Source organism: Zosterops lateralis, assembly GCF_965231275.1.
Source record: "Zosterops lateralis genome assembly, chromosome: 1".
Taxonomy (NCBI): Eukaryota; Metazoa; Chordata; class Aves; order Passeriformes; family Zosteropidae; genus Zosterops; species Zosterops lateralis.
The window spans coordinates 51,115,561-51,139,856 of record NC_139762.1 but is presented as its reverse complement, the minus strand read 5'-3'; the positions used below and the strand labels follow the sequence as shown (position 1 = coordinate 51,139,856).

At 39.8% G+C, this 24,296-nt stretch overlaps 1 protein-coding gene across 1 annotated transcript in view; it reads left to right on the top strand.

The window, feature by feature from the left end:
* The window catches only part of CNTNAP2 (contactin associated protein 2), a gene marked incomplete at its 5' end in the record, with an annotated part of 1,047,398 nt that extends 1,023,572 nt beyond the window's left edge, over window positions 1–23,826 (top strand). Inside the window, 3 exons of the mRNA XM_083867656.1 lie at window positions 2,797–3,027; window positions 17,461–17,532; window positions 18,587–23,826. Coding sequence (XP_083723782.1) covers window positions 2,797–3,027; window positions 17,461–17,532; window positions 18,587–18,786 — 503 coding nt within the window. The 3' untranslated portion in view covers window positions 18,787–23,826. The remainder of the gene's footprint in view (window positions 1–2,796; window positions 3,028–17,460; window positions 17,533–18,586) is intronic.
* Between the last annotated feature and the right edge of the window lie 470 nt (window positions 23,827–24,296).

Genomic DNA, 24,296 nt, shown 5'->3' with positions numbered 1-24,296 from the left:
TGTTTTAAACAAAAAATGTGGGTCTTTAGCAAGGTGCCTTATTAGTTCAGGGGATTTGTTGCTGTTTGTTTTTTTTTAAATTCTTCCAGTATCTAATATCCATCACTCATTTATGGAGTTAGAGAAGCATGGCGCTGAAGTTGCTAAATTAGCACAGTCATATTCATGGATCTTTGTTCTTGTCAGTCAGGATTGTGAGTGGGAGGCTATTAGCTTCTGCATGAAGTTCCACAGAATAGCTAAAATGTCAGTGAAATCACTAAGCTGTTAGCAACAGTGGTTACAGCGTTTGAAGAGTCTTGTAATTGTTTCTTAGATTATAAGGATTATTCAAAAATGTAGCTCTTCACTGAATATGCCATGAATATTTTATTGAAGCAAGAGAGAATGAATATTGAGGTTAGAAAGAATATTGAACAACATGGTCTGCAGGTAGCATGCAAATGCATGAACTGGCTTTTGTGAAGCTTTTCTACTAACTATGGAAAATGTACATGCATGCGTGAGGCTTTTTTACTTACTATCAAATTTTTGAAGGAGATGTTACTAATGGTTTGGTCAAACTACTTTTTTGAAGGAGAGCTGGATGTGACTAATACAATTATAGTATTAATTTAAGCTGAGTCTTGAGGATATGTCCACTTCATAGAGGTGACAGTCACTGCTCACTGCCAGCCCGTGGAATGTGGCAATAACATTAATACAGGCTGGATAAGCCCTGGCAAAGAAAAGACATTCTCAAGTGAGAAAGGGAAATGCAGGGACTAGAAAATCCATTCCTGTATAGTGGATTGTATAATGATTTAATGCAAGTAATTTTCAGGTTATCTTTGTTGTGTGCTCTTATGCTAGGTATGAGGGGGACTTAAATGTCGCGTGTTTATCATTCTAACATGATTGCAAAGACAGAAAAGGTGGCTTAGTTCTGTGTAAAAACCAAGAAGCTGTTGTAGTCATGCTCTAAATTTGACCTGATTCCACCAGTTTCTCACACTACATGCCTAAAGTGTAAACCCCCAAAATAAAATTTTTTGTGTGGTTTGTAGCCTTGAAACTCTGTGTACATATCCCTGATGCCGAGCCTCAGTACGCTTAGGAATATAGCACTGACATATCATGCTAGTTTTTAGGGACACTAAACAGCTCAGACCTCATATAATTGTTCCAGATTTGGTTAGAGCCGAACACAGACATTTCCAGAAGATCAGTAATGCACTTTCTAATTAATTTAATTGGGGTTTTTTTTTCTTTTTTTGTAGCAAAATTCAAACCCAGATGTACTTTGCTTCCCAGTTTAACCCCAAACTCTTAAAATAAAGCCCTTTCTCACTTCCTCTTCATCCCTCTCAGAAGCTTTTCTTTCCCACCTCTGTTTTCCTTCCTTTCTTTTTTATGACACAATCTTGTTACTTACAGGTAGTTTTTTTCTACAAAAAACCAAATTTTTCAATGCTTATCATTGTTCCTATTTGAAAAGGTTGCCTTTGAACAACATTGTGCTTTGCGTAACGTGCTGCTGCTCACTTTTTTCTGTCCCTTCTGTCCCTCTACTTCTTTGCTCAGCTCAGTATGACTTTTTCCACTGACTTCAAGGGGCAGGCATTAACCTAACTACCCAGGGAAAGGTGGTTGGAAGTGTCCTGGTGCCTCTGGAGCAATAGTCCCTGATACAGCACAAACATGATGCTTCCATGTGTCCTTTTCATTCACTCTGCACTACCATAGAAGAAAGGAAGCCAAATTCCCCACTGTCGTGTAAATGTTGTATTAGACACTGCAGTGAGGCTTTGAAATGTTAATGCCCCTCTAATGCAGACAGCTGACAGAGAGGGACAGTTTTGATTTGGTTGTGACTAAGGCTGTTCCAACAGGTCCTGGCAGAAATCAAAACAGCTGGGAGCAGATGCCTATTTCCTGGGTAGTAAGGGCATTTTGCATGATTTTGGGGTCATCTCAGCTGGTGTTTTAGAAGGGAGAAAGCTACCTGGGGGGCAACTTTGAGAGACAACAGCTGTTTCAAAGAGCGGTAGCAGAGCCCTGTGCTCAGCTCATGGATGGCAGCTGCCAGTTACTTGCAGCAAGGTCTCAGCTCCCTCAGCCTTCAGCAGGGCTGGATCCTGCCACCTCTCAGCACTACAGGGAAATCAAGGGAAGAGACTGGAGTTGGATAATTTTCTACCTGAGGCCACAGGGACACTTGCCTGCTGGTGAAGGGAAGCTTGGCTCCCTCGCCAAGGGATGCTTGGCTCCCAGGAGAAGGGACCCAGGAGGTCCCTTCACCCTTGGTCTCCTGGTGAAGAGACACTTGGTCTCCTGATGAGGAGACAGGAGAGGGACAGGAATGACCACAAGTGGTCTCAGCCCCTCCAGGAGAACTGAGAGGGCAATAGGCCAGGGCTAAGGAAGGGGCATCTCTCACAGCAGTGGCTTCAGCTGGGAGGAGAGACCCCGGCCAAGACAGTGCTGCCTTCTGCCTTCTCTTCCAATACTCTTCCCAGAAAAGATATTTTTCCCTGGCCTTTTCTTCTTTGATGACTCCTTCACTGACTCCTTCATGCCAGCCTTTCATTTTAATGATAGCATAGCAGTGAAACCGAGTCATGTTAAGGCCTGAAGGTTTCCAGCTTTAATCTATAATGAAATGTAAAGAAACCTGTCAGGGTCTGACACAATCTCAGTCTCCTTCAGAGACAGACTTGGGAACTTAGCTCTGGATATCAAGTGTTCAGACCAACCATGCTTTCCAAAGCAATGAATTGTTTTGATTAACTCTTTTCCATCTTCAATTTCCCATAGAAATTGGGAAGATTGACCAAGATATATATAAATACAACACCCCAGGATTCACTGGCTGCCTATCGAGAGTTCAGTTCAACCAGATTGCTCCACTCAAAGCAGCTCTGAGACCTACCAACGCCTCCTCTCACGTCCACATCCAAGGAGAACTGGTGGAATCCAACTGCGGAGCATCGCCACTCACCATCCCACCAATGTCGGCCGCCACCGACCCTTGGCACTTAGACTCAGGTAAGGTGGGTTCCTGTCACAGTAACTCAGCAGCTCAGAGAAGAAACCCAGTCTGCCTTCCTCTGTAAAGAAAAGCAAAAATGAGAGTTAAGTGATTGATAGGTGACTGCAGGACTATAATCATGGTAGGAAATGCAAAACTGGGATGACAGAGATTTGCTGCCACTTTTAAACGCAGTTACAGAGGGGAGGCTTTTCCCTTTTTTAAAAAAATATTCTCCTTTATTTTTCTTTTCTGTAAATCTTAGGGTATTTAAATGTTGAGGTTTGACCTAACTGCTGTGGTAGCACTTTTTTTGTAGTCAGCAAAAAGTTTCAAGTGCATATAAATAAGATACAGTAGAATTTCTTATGCTGTATTCCTAATAAGTGGGTATATTTCAGTCAGCTTCATACAAAAAAAAGATTTAAAAAGTAAATCTAATTTTAGGCATAAATGCATTTATGTAAAGTGCTGATTTGTTTTCTGAAATGTCTACCTTCCGTAGGCTGTGTTTAATAGAAAATCCCATTAGTCATGCTGGCATTCATCTTGTGCTGAAAATGCTGGAAGCCAAAATAATTTGCAGATCCCAGGAATTTCACCCCACTTTGTAACTGAGGGTCCCCATTGTGGCTAACTTTGGAGGATTTTTTCTCTCTTTTGCTTCTTGAGTATCAGGTTACCTTTAGATTTATAGGATCAAGTGTACGTTGATGCCACTCTTGTATTTTGTCCTCATTCTGATTTCAATTGTAGAGTGTAAATTACAACCTGTCCCAGCAAATTTGTTGTTTGAAGTGGTATAAAATTAAAATGCTAGAGGAAAAACTTGGTCCATAATGATTTTGATAATGATTAGTCTTTGAGTTTGGGGATGCATCCATATGGCAGTTTTTATATGAGAGGAGGCAGGTATATATGTTTTTCTCAGAAGTACATGTCAAGGTTGTATCTTTGAGGTTCGTTTTTTTGTGGGCGGGTAGTTGGTTGGTTTGTTGTTGTTTAGGGTTTTTTTCCTTGAAATGTCAAGGAATTCCTTGCAGCATCTCCTTTCATCTCTTCTTCACCAGAAAGTAGGGCAGTTGTTTCTAAGGAGAGACAGAGCTCCTTGTAGAACTGAGGGTCCCAAACTTTATTACAAGCAGTATCATTCTTTAAAATCTGTCATTGTCTCCTTTCTGCCATGCCATGCCATTGTAACATTTCAGTATGTCTCTTCCCCACTTTTAACATACAATATTCTACCTGAATTTTTTCATCATAAATTAGTAGTCCCTTTCTTCTCTGAAATTATTAGACCTGTTTGTACCTGAAGGTCTGTACTCCTCTTTCTGTACAAACACATTTTCTGAAGGATTCCTCACCGGCTCATGTCTTAAAAATGTGTCATAAACTTCTTGAGGATGTGCTGCTGCTGTGAATCATGTACATCGAATGGGCTTTGGTTGTTAATTTTTGTTGGTTACTTTTCTTTCCACTTCATTTCAGTGCAAGCTAGCAAAAGAAAATCCCACCATGGTGGGATTTATTCAGGATATTTGCACTGTAATAGCTCCTGCTGTTCAAAGAGAGAGGTCCTGTTTGTCCTTGGCACATGCTATCATGTTTGACCTTGTGTTGCCTCAATCTCATCTTGACCTGACAGACTACAATTTACACTTTTTCTTCTGGATAAATTGTAGTACTTAGACACAGAGACAGCGTGAAGGGTGTCAGGGAACATGCAGCATGCTAGTAACTTTGCTCAAGCTGTTAACTTCTGCCAATAAAAAAAAATTTCAGCACCATAGTCAGAGTTAACTGTTTCAAGTCATGGGCAGACAAAGCTCAAGAGACTCACCTTCATTTTTGGTAATGATTAGTTTTAGTAAGTCTGGGAGCTAGGAACCCCTCCTCTTGTCCTCTCCAGTGATCCACAGCAGTAGAGGGAAAAGATGATATTGCTTCAAAGGCTTCTAGTGAGGGACTGCTGTACACCAAAGAAAGCAACAATGTCAGGTGAGTTGTGATAGAAATAAATTTCACAGCAAAGGAGTGATGTTTCACTGGTTCAGGAGTAAAAAGATATTCAGGTGTTGGTGAGCCATGTCTGACTGCTACTGTGGGTGGCATTTCCATGGTACAAAGAAGAGGTATCTCAGCAACTCATTTACCAATATCAGTAAAAACAACTGAGTCTTTGTGAAAGTATTAGTGGTTATCTGACACAGGTAGTTCACTCACAGGAAAAATATATTCTGTAGACTGTTCAACCTTGAGTCATCAAGGTCATAGCCTGTCAGTCACCAAAATGAGCTTCATCGAAATTAAAATGCTTGGGTTTAGTGTCGCTTTGCATTAGTACATTGGCAGTCTTCACTGAGGATTTTTTTATATTTCCCAAACCCTACTTAAGACTTTCTAACACAAATCATATGAGAGAAAATGGAGAAGTCAGAGGTATAAGTTATTTGCTCCAGAACTGGAATAGTCTCAGTTCTCTTAGTGTGAATTTACTCCTTTACTAAACTCACTGAAGGGACAAAGACAAAAAGCGGCTTTGAAATTCACAGAAGCACTTGTAGTGATGTTGAAACAAAAGCCACTCACACTTTGCCACAAAGAAATGGTTGCAAATAACACGGCTTTGAAAGCAGCAATTACTATATGCAGCATTTCTCATTTCAAACATGTTTTTATCTGTAATTCTTAATGTTATGTTACCTATTTAATTTTAACTAGTTCTTAACAAAACATGAGAACTGAGGATGGATAATAATGAAAATAAAAAAGTCAGGAAAAAAATATGGGAAGTATATGGTTTAAATTTCATCCAGTGACATACTCTGAACTCATCCTGATTAATATTTTGAGTTAAGCATAGGTTTTTAGCTTTGTTTCTCAAATATTGTGGGATTGAACTTTGAGGATTGAAAAATGTTGTAGAAGGGGATCAAAGTGTCTAAATAGAACAGATACACCAGACGACAAATGTAATGATCCTTTCACCTCTCGCCTGCAGTGCTGGATCAGACTTTGCAGATAATTACTAGAAGTTAAGCAGGTTCTGCCTGATGGGTGACCTACATGAAATGTTTTCTTTAAATTCTTCTGTGTAGTTACTGCATGAACATCTCCTGCTAGCTGCAAAACATTTTGGGTGCCCTAACAGAGAGGCTAAAGGGAAAATCATGACAATGACACGCAATCAGTCATTTGGCAGCTGACCTTTAAAAACTAGTTCAGGGATTTATCAATAAGAAGCCCTGTTGATTTTCTCCCCAGACAAATGAGCTGTACAGTATGTTGATTCACTGTCTTGCACTTTCTGTTAGCCTTGAATACACATATATTTCACATTTATGATATTAGATCTTTTTAAATTCCCTTGTCATTGTAGAAGTCCCACTTCCCTCCCTCCCCACCCCTGACTGGCATTTTGCCATGCTCATGGGACATTATCTTAAACCATGATCTTGTTCAGCTTGTGAGCATTCTCACAGTGCATAGTCTTTTCCTGTTGCTATGGTGATCCTTTCTTGGTAATGATGAAGCACAGGAATTCAACAAGTCATTCTTTTCTGGAACGTGACTTTCTGGTGATTTAAAAGAAAAAGGTCAATAATGACATCCAAGCAGATCATCAATGTAGTTCACTTCCTGTGTTTTCCTCCCATCAGTATTATCTCAGTTCATGTCAGACAATCCAATTTGCCTTGGTTACATCAATAGGAGTGTAGAAAAGAGGCTAAAAAGAGCCTGATCAATGAACTTAGTATTTTAAAAATTACATGTTCTACCTTTACATATTGTCCAAACCATTGAATTACCTGTCTGGCATACAATTCAAATCAAAGGTTTTAATTTATATAGCCTTTAACTGTATTGGTGTGCATTTTATTATCTATTACTGCTGCATAGGTAAAAGAAAAAGCTAATCACAAGGGGTTTTTAATATCTCTCAGTTCAAATTAGTTAAGATATAGGTGAATGATAACTGAAACCTTGCTCATTGTAGAGAAGTGAACAAAAGCCCAAACATTATTGTTTTTGTAGTAAAAAAATTCCAAACCTAAAATGCCTTGCAGTTAAAATTAGAAGTTGCATATTTTAGTGATGTTCACTATGTGGGTGCTTTTACCTAAGGTTCTGCCAGTTAATAATGAAATTTCACCTCCAAATTTTTCTTATTTATATAAAAAAAAGATAAAAGAAATCTGTTACATGGATATACCTCTCTGTTTTAGGTAAAACGTGCTCTAGCTTGCCAAACCACCCAATCTTGAATTTAGTAAAAGCAGGAGATCTCAGAAAGGAAATGTACACACAATAGTTGCAAACTGCTTTAGCAGCTCTAAGCTGTCATAGCACTCTGTAGCTGCAAGATTTGCTCTGAATATGAACAGAATGGCATCTAGAGTATTTAACATGGGATTTAGTTAAACCTATATTAGCTTCAATATATTACAAATTAAATGGAGCAGGATTAAATGCATCTGCATGAAATACATCTGCAATGTTCTTCCAAGTGGCATGATTTTTTTTTCTGACTGTGTATCTTTAAACCCTAAATGCTCTCTTTTTTGTTTTTTTGTAATAGTTGAAAGGTCTTGCCTTTCATGAATCAACAGCTTACTTTGAAACCTATATTGAGCATGCCTGGCAAAACCAAGTACCACTGTCATCAAGATTAAAACAACTTCTTGCAGGGTTCACCCTTTGTTACGAATTTATCCCTCTTCCTTTAACAAGTGATGGCAGGAGAGGGGAGCAACAGCACTGAGCACTGGCCATACATCCAAGCTCACCTATTTGGCCAGCTAATTTCTTTGTCAAGTGAAAGAGAGCAGTCAGTTTCTGCACTAAGAGAAAGTGTCACTCCTGTTACTGAAGGTCACCTTCCAGATTCAGATGCTATCGGTTACATCTCATCTCACCCTCCCAGCCTCTGGTACCACATCTCAGAGAGCAGAGCAGTAGCACCTGAGGAGAAGCTGAGTAAGATGTGTGCTGGTGTTGGTGTGGCTAGGAAGATGGGAAATAGCTTTTGCCCTTGTCAAGGGCTTGTTACAAGTGACACAGTGGGAAGGAAGAATCAAAGGCGTTATTTGCTGATGGGTGACAGAGCAGCCCTCAAAGTCACAAACACACGAACAAAACACTGTTCTCCTGGCCACAGACATTGAGAGAGTCCTGTACACATCAGTGAGTCCATGAGCATGGGCATTAAAGTCAATGGTGACACAGGACATAGTGCTTATTCTCTCTTTCAAGGGATGGCAGGGGAGCAGGGTCACTTCCCTAGGCTTCCTGCAAAGGCATGCAAGTCCAGGCAGGAGGCACAGAGGAGCTGCACCACTTGTGTTCATTATGCAGCCTTAGACATCTAAATTTGATCTTCTAGTGTTAACAAAATTAGAAATAGATATAAAAACATTTGCTAGAAGAAAATGACGCTCCTCCTTTTTTCAAGCGTAGCAAACCTGTATCACAATCAGAGAATGATGCCAGATTCTCTCTTCAGGGTTACTGATTACTCGAGGTCGTTGGTTTGGGTTTTTTTAATTAACATAGCATGTAAACATTGGGAAGCTGTTTGTCTGCCAGTAAGGTAGCTTAATATTTATACTCTTTATACAAGAGACTGAAGATGCACTTGAAACCTGCCCAGTGGGTCAACAGGTTCTTCCACTGCCAGTCTGATGCATTTCTGTGATTGTTTATTCTATCGAGAGTGACCAGCAGTCATCCCCCATGCTCCCAATATAAATATTGTCTCAGAAGGCCATGGCCTTGCCTGAGTTGTTTTCAAACTACCTTCAAAGGAAGGTAGCATTTTTTGTCAGACAGTCAGGAGGGATTAAGTCTAGAAGAAACTTGTAGCCCAGTTTCTAAGCACCAAGTGTTTCTTGCAGACAAGAGGGTAAGTGGTAAACATTTGAATGCAATATTCTATTTTTCTCCTGCCCATCAAACAGCTAACTAGGAAGAGCATCTGTCTGAAATTTGGCACAATCAGTGCTTCATCCTTAAAGGGTTTAATTACGGTGCTTGAATTACTGCAAATCTCTCTATTGATTTGGAATAAAAATGCCTGCCTCAGTCTCATGTAGCTCCTTCACACAATTATGCATAGCTTTCTCTTAACTTTAAGACTATATAATTTCAGTGTGGGATTTCTGACACTCTGTCTAGTGTATCAGACAGTTGGCAGACTGCCAAGCTTGTAAATTCTTCTGGCATTCGTTGACAGACCAGTATTGTAGCTGTTTCATAAGCAGTGATTTGAATATTAATGCTGCTACCTAATGTCAAGAGAAGGTGCGAATACTAAAACGAGAGTCTTTTCCATCCTATGCACAAGACTTTTTTTTTCTTTTTTTTTTTTTTACACAATTACTAATCTTAACCCACAACATAGAGATGGCATAAATTAGGGAGAAAATGGAGTAGAGAAGGAAGCATTTAGATGCCTGAGCACTTCATGTGACTGCTTTCTTTTACCTTTGCTCAGGCAGAAACGCATTTACTTCCTGTGTAAGAGGTTATTGTAGATTACAGTCAGGTCATTACAGCTATTAAAGGGGTTTTTAGGTTTAAATCTAACCCATTTCTTATCCTCAATCCAAGCCTTTCTCTTTTTTTCTCCTTTTTTGTAGCTGTTATACATTTACAGGTTTGTTAGGTATCCTTGGTCATTGGGATGGATTTTCTTCTTTTTTTGGGTGAGGGGAGAGGGAGAGGGAGAGGTGTTTCTTTCACGTATTCCCTACGGGTCCATTGTCAGTGATTAGCTATATACAGCCAGGCTTTGAGCAGCATGAACTCCACTGTTCCTCTGGGAGCACCAAAGACCTTCATCTTCTACATTAATTATAAAAGGAAGTATTTGTGTATCTTTCTTAACAGGTGAAATGTAAGCACCGCTCATGAAATTTTCATGGAAGTAATAACTTAGGCCAGCATGACTCTTGTCTGGAGTCATAGTGAGACTCAGTGTCAAACAGATGCTACTACCCGGAATTAAAAGATAGATGAGTTTAGGTCTTTGATGGATGAGGGTGCTCTAGTGTGCTGCAAATCAATTGGAAATCTGGCAGAGCAAATGTTCAAAATACTAATTCTGAGATCCAGCTTGCTGAAGTTCAATTGCAGATAAACAAAATGAAAAAATGATGCTAAATGTCTGTTCACCTTTTTAAATGAATAAAATTCTGTAGTTTACAAGTACCAGATATTAGTATTATCAAGTGTCTTGCCTTGCCACTGCTTTGTACAATTACTTGTTTATGTGCAAAAAGAAGGTGTGAAACGATCATACAAAGAGGGAAGCAAGGGAGAATCATCCAACCTATCCTCAGCAGACAGTGCAGGAATGGTTTCCCTGTTTTGGTATTTCATCTAGGACTGACTGGGGAGTTTGAGCTGCAAGGATGGGTCTCCTAATACAGCACAAGTTCTTCAGTCCCTTTGCTAGGAAAATTGTCTTTCAAGACAAAAAAAAAAAAAAAAAAAAAAAAAAAAAAAAAAAAAAAAAAAAAAAAAATTGTACATCTCTCATTTTATCAAGTGTAAGCCATTGGTAAAATTCCATTTCCTCATCTCCTTAGGAGTATGGACAGCAAAGCTCACCTGCAGAAGGAAATTAAAGGGCTGGTAACACAGCAATTCACAAACAGCTGTCCTGACTGATTGGGTTGTCTGCTGTCTAGTGTTGAGAGTCTGTATTGTCCCAGCTCATTGACCATGGAGCTTTCACTTCATTTTCTCGCAGCACTGCCTTTGTTCATTGTTAGCATTTCCATTGTTCATTCTAAAATTCAGGCTTTTTTACAGCAACATCCAACAGTATTTTTCTTCTATAATCCCCACTTCCTTTCCCACTGTCCCAGGCATTTGCATGCAGAAGGGTGTTTAGAGGACAATGTTTCTCTTAAGCCATCATTTAAGAGGATTTTTTAATTTATACTCATTTCATATTGGAATAAAAAGACAGGACTGGGTAGCCTTCACATGAAAAATGTAAACCCACAGGTTTTGTGTTTTCTATTATCTCTGTGTATGTATATCTCTCAGCAGAACTCACCAGAAGCTGACATTAAAAACTGCTTGAGATTCAATGAAAAGTTCTTAGGGAAAATAAAATGTAACCTTTCGAAATATTTTTGATCTAACAGAACATACCTTACAAATCTTAATTTAAGAAATTGGTCCAAATAGTACCAATGCATTGGAGGAGGTTTTTTCATCATTTACATTAGGGTTTTTTCCTCTTGATCCCTCCCAATCAAGATGGTTGTAAAAGACTGAAGAAATTAGTGAATTTTGTTCCAACATGGAGATTTTCATGTTCCAAATAATTAGCATTATTGGCAACAGAGAGAAGAAGATGGCATTTTTAAAATTAAAAGCCCCAATTTTCTCTCTAAGCTGCACGTCTGTTCTGGTAGTTATGGAATTGCTAAGTGGATATATTTTTTCCAATATCTTGTAACTTGTGGTAAAAAAAAAAAAAAATATTAAGTCTGTGACTGTGAAGATTTCTATTTCCATAAAGTCAGGAAAATGGTTCATAATAGGGACACACATATAACCCCTAACACTACATTTGAGGCATCACTAAAAATTCAAGGAGTGATGATTGACCCCACATAGTACGCTAGAACAAACCTGACCTTTTACAAACAGCATGGTTAAAAATACCTTTTAAATATTTTGTGGGGGGTAAGTGTGAGGTTGGTTTTTTTTTTAACTTGGAGGTGTTTAATATTAAAAATTGCTTCAGCCAAATTCTTGATTCTATACTTAACCTGATTTAAGGACTTCAAGTAAAATCTGTTAACAGAGTTTAATGTTTAACAGTCCTCCCTCAAAATCTTCTCTCAAATGCCTAGAAAAGAAGTAGTAGGGGTAGTTTTCCTACTTTCTGAGTTTTCAACTTAGAGAAGTGGAAAAAAAATAGGTGTATTAATCCAAAAAATAAAAATATATGAACTTTCAATATGAAGTAGGACACATGAAAATGTGCATGAGAAGAGACAGCTTTTTAATACTGCTTTGATTTTTTCCTTCTTTTCCTGAACTGCTATATTTTCCTTGTCATGGGAGCTCTTCACATATCCAAACTCAGGAGGAGAGAATGGGTGGCATGGGCACAGGTAGTTGGATGAACATGAAAGGGCACTCTGAGGGTTGTGTTGTTCACCTCTGATGTAGGACTGTGTAATGGCCTTGTTTACTCCTGCTCCATCATCTCTGCATGTGTTTAGAGTGTCACTTGTGATCCAGTCCCTTCAGGAAGGGGAATGTGGCTGTGACTGCACATTAATTTCTACTATCAAGACTCGAGCAATTAGGTTTTGTAGTTAGAGTCTGTAATAAGGAGAGCTCTGTAATTTCAAACCACAACAGTACAGTCTCACCTGATCAGCAGAGGTGACATAATTTACAGAATGACACCAGAGACCTTGCTTTTGTTTTTCTCTGTGCAGTGGTCCTAAGGAGAACCAGATTAGTGAATGGATCTAGCGTCCAACACTTTCTCACAATCCTAACATGTAAGTGAGCATCTGCTCTCGTTGCAAAGTCAATTCTTGGATGCTTAGCTGCAATATAGAATTAGGAAAAAGGAGTTATAGCTCATACAGTTCATAGATACTATCTATGTAGTTCATATCTTATAGATAGAAGTTCATATCATAGATATAGTTCATATCTTTTATTTTGTTATCTTACTTTTCTACTTCTAATCAATGCCTTGATTGATTTACATCATCAGATCCCATGATTCTGGTTGCTTCTCCAGTTCATACTTATGTGAAAACCTAGCTGGTTTTAATAATGGATGAACACATCTCAAAATTGTGGACATCTGTAAAGACTAAAGGCCAAAGAAGTCTTGCAGCACATTAGATCTAGTCTGAACAAACTCACTTTCCAGCATTTTATATTTCATTGATTGTTTTAGGCCTGTGATAACTCTCACACTTCCACTTTAGCAAATCTAAACTGTATCTTCCTTTGTAATGTGGTGTATTTTCAACAAGACTTGCCCACTCAGTAAAAAAGTTCAGTTAAAAAAATTGCTTTCAATGACATATATAACACTCCTGGTAATGCATCTCAAAACAAAATTTGCCTTTTTACTGTGTATTTCTTGATACTGCTCTTTATCTGAAAATCTCCACCCCCCTCTGGTTTTGGGTTTCCTATTGCCTTTACTGAACAGCCTTTTGATCATTTCTCAGCCCACACTCACCTACTTTACCAAGGTCATTTTTTAATCTCAATTTTGTGAATTTGCAAAAGGCTTTTATGTGGGATCCATTGTAAAACATTTTCCCTCTGAAAACGGCAGATGCAAAATCCTGTCTATTATAATGAAGCAGAATTAATTCACTCAGCTAAACCAAGCACATCTGTCACCTTTAACATCTAATCCTAATTGTGCTCTGTTTATCCAGTCCCATGTTCCCTCCCCATTCATTGAGGGCTGCTGTTTTGCATCTGGCCGTGGCAATGACCATGCTGGGCATGCGGAAGGATGGTAGATCTCCTACTGCATTTTTGTGGTCATCTAAAGCTTCAAATGTCATTAAAATAATGGCCAGAATATGGAATTTGCCTGCAGTCAGTCTTTAATCACCCTTTTAAGTACTGCAAAGTTTATTTAACCCCATTTACCCTAAGCCTAATAACAGAAAGTTGAAAAGTGCAAAACTTAAGTACAGACTCTGTAGATTTACTCTGTGGTTATTGAAACTATGGCCTTGTAAACAGCAGCCCATGAAAGAAATAGAAGGCAAAGTGTACTGTGTCCCTTTACATAAGTTAGCTTCAGGATGGTGGTGTTTGGAACAAACAGGATGACCTGCTGTGGAAAGACAGGGTGCAAAGAACAGAATCAGCCAGCTTGGATCCTGGAAGGGGACCAGATGAAGTGATGTTCCTAAGCCACAGAGGAGCTTAGCATTTCCTGATGCAGAGCAATCTGTCCCTGCACTAGCTGCAGGTTTTAGGAAAAGGTCTTTGGTGTGCCGTGACAGAAACTGATGGCTCTGTGCCACAGCTGTGTGAGCAGAGGATTTCAGGCATCTGGCAGGACATTTCTTGGGTCAATATTTAGCTTTTCAGGATAGATTTTCTGTTTTCCAGGATAGATTAAAAGCCTCTTTGCTCTGTTTTTTGTGTTTTGAATCACACACATGAGACCCTGGCTACTTGGAGAAACCTAGGGAAGATTCATTTTAGGAATTAGTCTTTACAGCCTATGAACAGCACTTTATATAGTCTTCTGTACTTTCACCAAAGGATCAGCATTACTGCTGTCCCTTTGTTGGCATGCTCTCACATGTTCTTTCCTCTTTTAGTTCCTGAATTTCAGCAGCAATGGAAGAAAAACTCTTGTTAGTTGTCTTTTTGACAGAGTTGCTTAATATTGCCAAGGAATGTGACTGTAGTAAGATCAGAGAGGAATCCTCACATGTTTGAATGATGTAACTCCAGTCTGACATACCTGCACTTGGTACCTGTTGGGGACAGTACTCTGTTAAGCTCATCTTGAAGAGTCAAGGACTGTATCCTCCTAAGTTCTTTTCTGCCTAATTGCTGTGGCAGAAATTGCCCTTTTGTGGTTCTTAGACCTCTGGTCTGTAGCTATTTCTGATCTTTTGAGAAGCTACTGATGCATTTCAAGGGAACTTCCCATTAAAAAAGGAAGCTAATTGTTTTCTTTGTCTTTTATCCATCTGTAGTAATGCATTATGTGAACTAATTGTATGGATTCTTTTGCAGCAGAATATATTCTATAACCCCACATTTGGCTGAGATTTTAGGTACAATTTTTCAGTCAAAACCCCTCATAATAGACAGGCAGGTCACTCAGTTACATGAGAATAATAGAATAGGAGTTCATGAACCATGGCAATAGTATCTGCCAACACTGCTGCAAGTGCTTCAAACAAAAGATTCATGGAAGTCTAAGCTCCATTTTTTCCCTTCAGTACTCCTGGTTCTCCAGCAGCTGCAGCAGGGCACAATTTAGCCAATCTGATGGTGAGCTCTTGCCAAAATAGTGTCCCCTGCACCCAAACACATGTTCTTGTTTTCTTTTTGTCAGAGGTGAGAGTCTCAGGGTGAATCACATGTGCCTGTTGATCCAATGGACAGCTCCTGAGTGTGTGAGATGACTGGGTGCACTGGAGGGCAGCTGTATGTGGAGGCATCAGATCCAGTCTTAGCAGCAACTCTCAGACAAGATCAAGGATGGGGCTCCACATCATGCATCATGTTCTTCCTCATCCTGCAGTGGGCTTCAGTGCTTGTTGAACATCATAGGCTGTGGGCTTCCATCTGCCAGGAATCCCTTGTAGGATAGCCGGTGTGATATGGCAGCTCAGGAGGGATGATGCTACCATGAAATAGCAGCTTTCCTCTTTCTTCACACTTCATTGGTGCCATTGTCCTTGAAATAGCCTTTTAAAAGAAGATAAAATATAATATTCAATTGTAAGGGGAGGAGGAGCTGTGACCATTGTAGATTTTCAGATTTCTTGTGTGAGGACACAGGAGACCAGCTCTCAACCAAGTAGCAAGTGGTAGGACTTGTTAACTGCCTGTGGTGCTGCTTGGATGACAAAGGGTTTCCTTTTGGGTCAGAATGGCAGAGAGGAATTTCTTGTGATTTGGCAAACTGATGTTTCCCCTTAGTATTGTTTGGCTTTAGTATTTAACTTGAGATGCAGGAAGGGCAGGTTTAAAAGTTGGATTTCCCATTGCCAGCCCTTCCCTTTTAGCACTGCAAGGGTATGTTTATGGATCCTGTGCCAAAATGTCTTCATTAATGGTCCTGCACAGTTCTTTGGAGAAAATCCACTGATACAGAACCAGGTATTTATTTATCTGTTAAGATTTATAGCTTAATTCATTTCAGAGAGATGCAGAAGAATGTTTTCAGAAGCCAGAGCACCAACAAATGTCAAAGACACAAAGTGCTGCTGGCAAAAACTGCTGGACAGGACAGGACCCCTCTGCTGAGCTGAGAAGTGTGCTCCTGTTTGTCCCCGGGGGAGACAGCCAAAAACTAGCTGCTGAACACACAGCTGGTTCGACTCTTTCCCAGAGTAGGCACACAGAGGGCTACTCTAGCCCCAAACCTCTTTTCAGGCCATGTGGCAAGCTAAAACCATTCATTCTTTTGTGCAGCTGCTTTACAATACAAAAAGAACTTTATTATGGATTTTAGTCCATGATAACAGAAAGACAGTTGAATTCCCTCAGCCAGTTTTTGGTATACTGAATGCATCACTGGTCTGTAAAGGCAACTGATTATTTTCGTACAGTATCACCTAATCCATCAAGCCAGGAAAACACAGCTGGCTTTTAAATGCTGCCCTAAGAAGCAGTTCATATCCTTGATTATTTAAACTTTCTCCAGTTAACACACTTTTAACAACATTTTCTCTATTTCAAAATCAATGTCTTAGTCCAGTGGCAAAGAAGGAGATTATTGCAATCACTCACCTGGCTCCCTAGGCTTGCTTAGTCATTGCAGGGTCTAGTTGCTATGTCTGACTATAAAGAAAATGCTGGTACGTTTAATTGACGAGATTGCCTTTAAAAAGCCTCTGTAATATTTTCTGGAGGTTAAAACCAAGGCTACCATCCAAATTCATCCGATTTCATCCAATTCTGCTGCAAGGAGTTTCTCCTTTTCAGGTCCCTAGCAAGTGAATGCTGGCACATCTGCCTTATTTCCCCTCCTTACCTGTGGGCTGGAGGCTCTTCTCATCCACAGCCTCCCATGCCTGCCATGCCTCAGCTCCTCCAGGTCACAGTCTTGCTCCTGAGCTCCAAAGCAGCTCCAGCAGTGGCTCAGCTGGCATGTTGGGCTTTCTCCCAGAGCAGCAGAGGTGCTGGCATGTGCTCTGTGGGGTAGCTGCTCTATGGCTTTGACCAACAGAAGTTTCAGCTCCTCTCTTACCTTGGAATGTGCAGAAGCAAAGGGGATTCAAGTTTTTATTTCAAGGACCTTGAGTTTGTACCCAATAGGGGTCACAAAATCCTGGACACTTCTGGAGCCTTTAATAGGTAGCAGTGACAAAGACAAAAATCTCTCTAATAGTAAGTATGATCAAACACTTTTAAAAGAGACAGATTTGTTTAGTTTTGTGCTATTTTACCACTTAAAACCTACTGACTTTATGTTAGTAAAGGACAAAATGTCCTTCTGTACCAACAGCAATGCTTACCAAGGGTATCTTCTTTATTTTAATTTTATTTTTTATGAGGAGGAAGTAGTTCTGAGGGATTAGATAATATCAACAGATCTTTTTTGTTTTATTCATCTATAGGTAAATATCTAGTGATCTCAGTTTTCTTTAAGTTGTATCTGAGAATGCTGGAGGTATTTCTGAACTTTTACAGATGTTTCAATGATATTACAGCATGAATCTTTAATTCTCTATTTACAGCAAGTGCTGATTTTCCATACAATGGTCAAGCTATAGGAGATGGAGTCAACAGAAACTCAGCTATTATTGGAGGTAAGAAAATTCTGCTTTTCCAAGATACTTTGCAGTATATGTCTCTGATGGCTGAAATGCAGTTGTTAACAAGAGTATGTGTTTCTATATCCAGGTCTAGGTTTGTTGCTTTAGTTTTGATTTGGTGTGTAATTTTTTTCCTTTCTAATTAATATTTTCATTATTACTTATAACTTTTCCTTATACTTTGGAACTTTACAATACTGGAAAGATAGCATTGCATTCCTCAGAAAAATTCAGCCCACACCTGAACAGCCTCAGTTCACCTGCCCAATGCATCAGTTAACATGAAGTGGCATAACATAACTCTGGTTGCTTACAAGATTTTTCTTAACCGGAAAATTTTATAACATCTTCATCCTGGAGGTTTCCTTTGTCTGTAGAGAAGGGTCCCAAACAGTTACAGTGCTATTTGATAAAACATAGATACCTATGTTTTATAGGTATACACATAGATATCTATGCCTAAGAGGATAACTTTCATGAGACTTCTCTATAATAACAGGGTTGAACCCAAAACAGACCATTGCAGGGAGAGAAGTTAAGGCTAGAACTGATGATAAAGCAGGGACATCTGCAATTATGTCGAGTGCTCAGTGGGTGGCATGAGCCAACAGTGAGCCAAGCTAATTTTCAAGGACATGTTGAGGAGCTATGATAAGTCTTTACAGCCATTGAGTAGAAAGTGAACATTGGAGATTCCACCTTCAAAGAGCTGCCCACACATCTATGCACCCCACTGTGCTGGGAGTGCTCAGCACCCTCTGCCTCCTGGTCAGCAAAGCTTAGGTCTGTAAGTAGGTGTTAATGTTGAAATTTTTACCTGTGGGATGAGAGTCACCAGCAGACTTCATGAAGCTGCATTTAGTATATAGTGAAAACAATCTATATTTATATTTATATATATTAGAGTAGTAGGAACCAAGCGACTGTGGTGATGCCCGCCTACCTGAGTAGCTCCAAGTCAGCTCAGAGGAGTTTTGGGATGCTTTCTTTGTGTTAAAGTCTGCAGCTGGTCTCACCGGGGGCGTCTTTTCTTTCCTCCTGTGTGTAGGCGTGATCGCAGTGGTGATCTTCACCATCCTGTGCACCTTGGTGTTCCTGATCCGCTACATGTTCCGCCACAAGGGCACCTACCACACCAACGAGGCCAAAGGGGCAGAGTCCGCCGAGAGCGCCGACGCCGCCATCATGAACAATGACCCCAACTTCACGGAGACCATAGACGAGAGCAAGAAGGAATGGCTTATCTAAGCCCACGGGGATGGGGCCTGGGGTGGGATTTGAGCTGGGCCAGGGTGGGACTGGGATGACTCTTGCAGTGGAGAGAGAACACTCTGTGTCGGACACTTGAGCACACATAGGATAAAAAGATCAGCACAACTGGAGGAGCAAGTGACAGGAAAATACCACTGAGACTGGAGAAAAAAAAAAGAATATCCCAAACATTTAAGAAAAAGTACTTTTTAATATTTATTTACAACAAATTTCCCCTTCTGTATCCCAACAACTACAACAAAGAGCAGTTTTGCAGCTTCAGCATTGGTTACAATTTTCAGTAATACCTGTGTGTGTTTAGAGATGTTCTGGATATCTGTGACAAGAAACAGGGCTGGTTTTTTTATATTTTTAAAAGCTGTTTAAAATGTGGGTGGTTCTGTCCTGAGAACAAGTGGCAGCCCTTTCTTCCCAGCATTGTGTCCCCTCCTGGCTGGCCACTTGCCCACCGGCTGCCCTCAGCCCCACACCTTGACCATTTATTTTGGTGACATTGACAATTATTTTGGTGATTTTTATAAATCACCATTTATTTTGGTGACATTGATCCAGGGGTTAGGGGTGGGGGTGGGATAGGGGATGAGGACTAATGCAAATCTTACTTGCCAGTTTCTTGACATCTCATGACCCCATGTCAGCCCTGGCAGGACCCATCTCCTTGACCCAGGCACTTGACTGATTGTGTGCAATTCTCATCAACAATGTAAAAATACTGTTATTATGGCTACTACTACTATTACTAAAGAGGATTATCATAAAGCACAGGAGGCTTTAAAGGGTTTTTGTATTATTTTGTTGGTCTCTGAGGGAAGATGATGCTCTGTGAGTCTGTAGACTTAGTCTGTTCCTGTGTCTTTGTCTGTGGCACCAGGTCACCACCTGAGGCACGTGCCAGGTTAAACTCACCTCTGCCTGTGGCATATTGGCATATACTGTACATTGTAGTAGGGAATTAGACCCAGACTTTGTTTGCTTCTGTTTCTTCTTAATAGTCTGTCATAGAAATATTAGTACAGCTTTAGTCAATGCATTTGAACCCACGCACTTCCCATCCTTCTTTATTTTCAACTTGAGAGTAGCAATTTATTCCCTAAATCCCTTGTTTCAGTCCCTTTGCAAGGAAAGCCTCCACTGGCAGTGTTTGCACAGTTGGGAAGGTGAGGCAAAGGAGGCTTCAAAACTCTGCCTCTAAGAGCACATGGGGAACACACAGCACACAGGGGAGAGTTACTTTTCAATACAGAGATTTACCCAAACTATTTTACTGTCTTTGTAAGGAGTTTTTAAGAATAGCAAGGCCAATACCAAGTACAGCATTGCATCCCATTTTTCCTCTCGAATCAGGAGTGTTGTAGGTGTCACCTGAACAGCAGGCAGGCAGCTAGAAGGAAAGACAAATGGGCAGCCTGAAGACTTAATATCTTTTAGTGGCAATAACAAAGCTTTAGCTTGCCCTCTGTAGAGAAACATCATTCTCTTATAGTCTGAATTGAGAGGAATTTAAAGCCTTAATGGACCGGTTTTTCAGTGGAACAGAATGAAGGAATGAATATACTGCAGGGCTTTGCCACGTGCTAAAAGAACAGAGACAATACCAGGAATTTCTCTTTAAAACTACTTATTCTTGTGACAGCCCTAGATTTGCTTTGTCTTTACTTCTGGGTTTGATATGCACAGATTTAATTCATTTTTCTGCACAAGAAAGATTTATTTTTCACCCAAACATGCAATCTACTACACTAAGCGGTGCTGGCATTTTTGATTTCCTTATTTCTTTGGTTGCAACTTTCATTATTCTAATTGACACTTTAAGAATTAAAAAAAAAATTATGTAGGGAAAGAAAATATTGGAGTCTTAGCAGATAAGACATTGATAAGCACAATTTGTCAGAAAGGCAGGCTAGATAGTTTGGGTTTTAAGGGTGGTAGCCTTAAGTCCTGCTCTGGAGGAACATCATCATTAAATATAGATATCAGAGCAAATCAAGCCCATTAATTTCTTCTATTTATGGATTTGGAATTAGCGTACAAAAACGTTGCCAGTTTTAAAAGCAATTACTGTTTCTCAGGTAACATAAATGGCAGAGAGGTTCAGGTAGGCATAAAAATTACCTCTGTCACTCTTGTGCTCTGCACTCTTTTGCCTTGCCTCCAGTATTAACCTCTCCCTCTCTTGTCTGTAATCAAGCAGATGAGTCCTGGGTTTAATCATGGGTGTAAAATAAGTCTTCTCTCCTTAGGGAATGTCAGCAGAGAATGGATCTACCCTGTACCACCATTCAGCAAACTCCGCAGCAATCACAGATGTCTCTGTAGGATTTAAAAGGCATTATCTATTCTCTATGATTTTATGTTTCATTTTATTTTAATGCTATTTTAGTCCACTCTGAAAAACGTCCTTGCCTGCAACTTCAAGTTACCAAGAGAAGTGAATAGACCATAATTTGTATAGATTGGCATTTGATTTGCAGAAAAAAAACTCCTAATCTGAATTTAATGTCTGTGAGGAAGATCAGACTTCCTGAGAGACGAGAGTCCTCTGCTACTTTATGTGGGAGAGATGGATTTAACAGCCATAGTGCAAATTGCCAAATGCCTCAGCATGGCATTAGAAGGGAAGCATGGCTTGGACCCTGTGTCTAACCAAGTTCTTGACAAAGCAATGGACAGTTGTCTCTGCTTACGATAGTGAGGCCTGTGATATCTATCCACTGAATTTCTAAAAAATTACCAGCTGATCTCCCACAACCCTGGGAGATTAGGTGAGAACTTCTGGAAAATAACCTTTGACCACTGCAGAAGCAATAGTTAGAACTTAGTGTCTTAAGTTTGAAAAACAGTTTAAATTTCTGAAATCAAGTCAGGGGCATCTGTGCTTTTCCATTGACTGGACCTTTTTCTGTGGAATACATTAGTGCTGCACTAAAATACAGTCACTTTCATAACTCTGGAAATCTTTAAATATTAAAAACAAAAAAAATCTTGTTCCTCCTTAAACTGGTCCTTAGACATGATCGACAAGCAGCTGTCTCTGTATAGGGATTTGGTGACTTTGGGTGAATTCCTGCCTTTCTGTTTTGTGTTTCATTTCTGAGAATGGTGTGTGTTTAATTATAGGCACTGGTCATTCAGCATCCTGGCAGTGAAGCAGGAGCAGACTCAGAGATGCAGCCTGTGTATTTTGCTAGCACAGTATATTATTCTGAGAATTTCTTTCGCTGCAAGCCTTTCATTGAAGTCTGAAACAACTTCCATAGTTTATTTCACCCACTCTTACTTGTGCCAAAAATACATGTTGTTTAACAGGTATGTGGGAAAATCTGTTTGAGGGAAGAGTGGATCCTGCTTTTATAAAACTCTGTACCTTCCCCAAAGAATATTAAAATAATCAGTCTTTTATCACCTGTTTTTTAGCTGTTTCACCTATTTGAACTGTGCAGAAAAAATGTAGCTTCTTGTACTGGTTTGGGAACCCAAGTGTCCCAGTTGTGTTTCTAAAGGGTCATTCCTGACGCCACAGGAGACAATGGCAAAACTGCCACTGGCAGTGCGGAGAGCAAGACTGGGCTGGAGATCATGGCTCTCAGTGTTAGTGAAATAATGTAAGCAATATCTTGGGTTCTCATTCACAAGACTTGCAGACCACCAGGTAATGAGACACGGAGCTCCAAAGAGCCAAAACAATGGAAAACTTGTTTTGATGTCAACCCAGCCTCAAGGAAAATCTGCAATCCTGTCTGACGGTTTTGAATCCGGTCTTTCACACACTGCTTATTCCGTATTTACTGATAGAAAATTCAGATGTATGAAATAGGAATATGTATCTTAACTTGTACTGGAGCATTTCTGCTTTGTATTTTTTGTGTCTTAAACTTTACCTGTACCTTTTATATCTCTTCTAGCAGTTACCACTTCAGAGGTATGGCAGCATTTTAGGGTCATGCTCTAGGCAGCATGATACGTGTGAGAGGATGGTCATCACAAATATTTTAGTAAGACTGCCGAAGCAGTGGTGTATATGTACAAGTTTATTGTACTGATAAGAATTCATTTTAATTAAAACAATGTCCTTTAATGGCAGATGTATCTAATTTCCAGGGTATCTGTTGAAATGTGAAGCTAAGTTCAACAAGCAATAGCTTTCAATATGGTTTCTCCCGTAAATGATTTCACATTCCATCAAACATGGTAATCCTGAAAGGGTGTCATTCTTGGAAAGCAGAACCTAAATTCTGGTAATCAGATGTCATTATCCATCCTAGAGAAATTAAACAGAAATTCTGCCTTCTAACAGCAACAGCATGTTATTTAGAATGAATGAAGGGCAGTGTGTTTGTATGCATAAATATCTTCTGTGAATGTCTTTCCTTTTAACTAAAGTTCTATTAGAAACCAAATTGGTAAATAAAAAGGAGGGGGGAAAAAAAGAAAAAATACATTTGAAATAGTTTTAATCACCATAACAGCTGTTTCCTCATGGTTTGTATATTCTTATCATTGCCTGTATTTCTTTCAGCTATCATCTCTAGTACCAACAAATCAATTTGTAAAGGACAGAAATTGGAAAGGCCTCTTAAGAAAAGACCTCCTGTACATGAAAAAATGGTACTTCAGAATGCAATTACACATAAGAGAGGGTGCTAAAACCAGGGAAGTTCTGTTGAAGTGCGAGTATGTTCCTCTTGCATCAGTGTTAGCTGTTACTAAGTGTACGTCTGTACTTGTTGAGGTGGGCAGAGGGTCTAAGAGCAGGGTTTGGATAGAAATTTAATGACTGCCTTTGTGCTTTTTCACTTTCTGACCACTTTGCAGATAGCAGCAAGCAGTCTGCTTTCAGTTCTGTTCACATTTATTACTGCAGATTCTGTGGCATTGCCAGTCTCACAAGGGTTACATCCTACAAATGACTGAATGTGGGTTGTTTGCCTTCATTTCCTATCCTAACTCTGTCCTTTCTTTCATGAATGAGAGCCTTTTATTGAAACCATCAAGAAAAATGTATGGCCAGCTCAACAGACTTGTGTCTGTTCCTTTTAATAAACTACTTTATCAGGCTTTAAAGAATTTTTATGACATGAAGCATTTTATAAAAGAACTGTGTTAAATGCACTTGAATGGGAGAGTGTGAAACCTAGGCAAAGAAGCATCAGTGCAACAACCACCTGAGTCAGAGGCACTGTTGCTCTGTCTACAGCATGCATTGCCTTAACCACCCACCAAGTCCCTGCATCAGTCCAAGACCTTAACTTCCTCTGTGGAATTCAACAGTGGCAAATCCTGGTGGGATACTGTGTTCAGAACATGGTCAGGCCACATTCTGACCGTTGTTTTGTGCTGGCTGTTGCAACCCCTAAAGGAAGAGCCACGCTTTATGCAGGAATATTTCTCATTCATATAGAAAAGCTCTAGGACAAAGGGATGGGAGTGAAGGTTCAAGTATAAAGCCCGACTGACACTTGAACACAGTGACACAAAGAGTCTTTGCT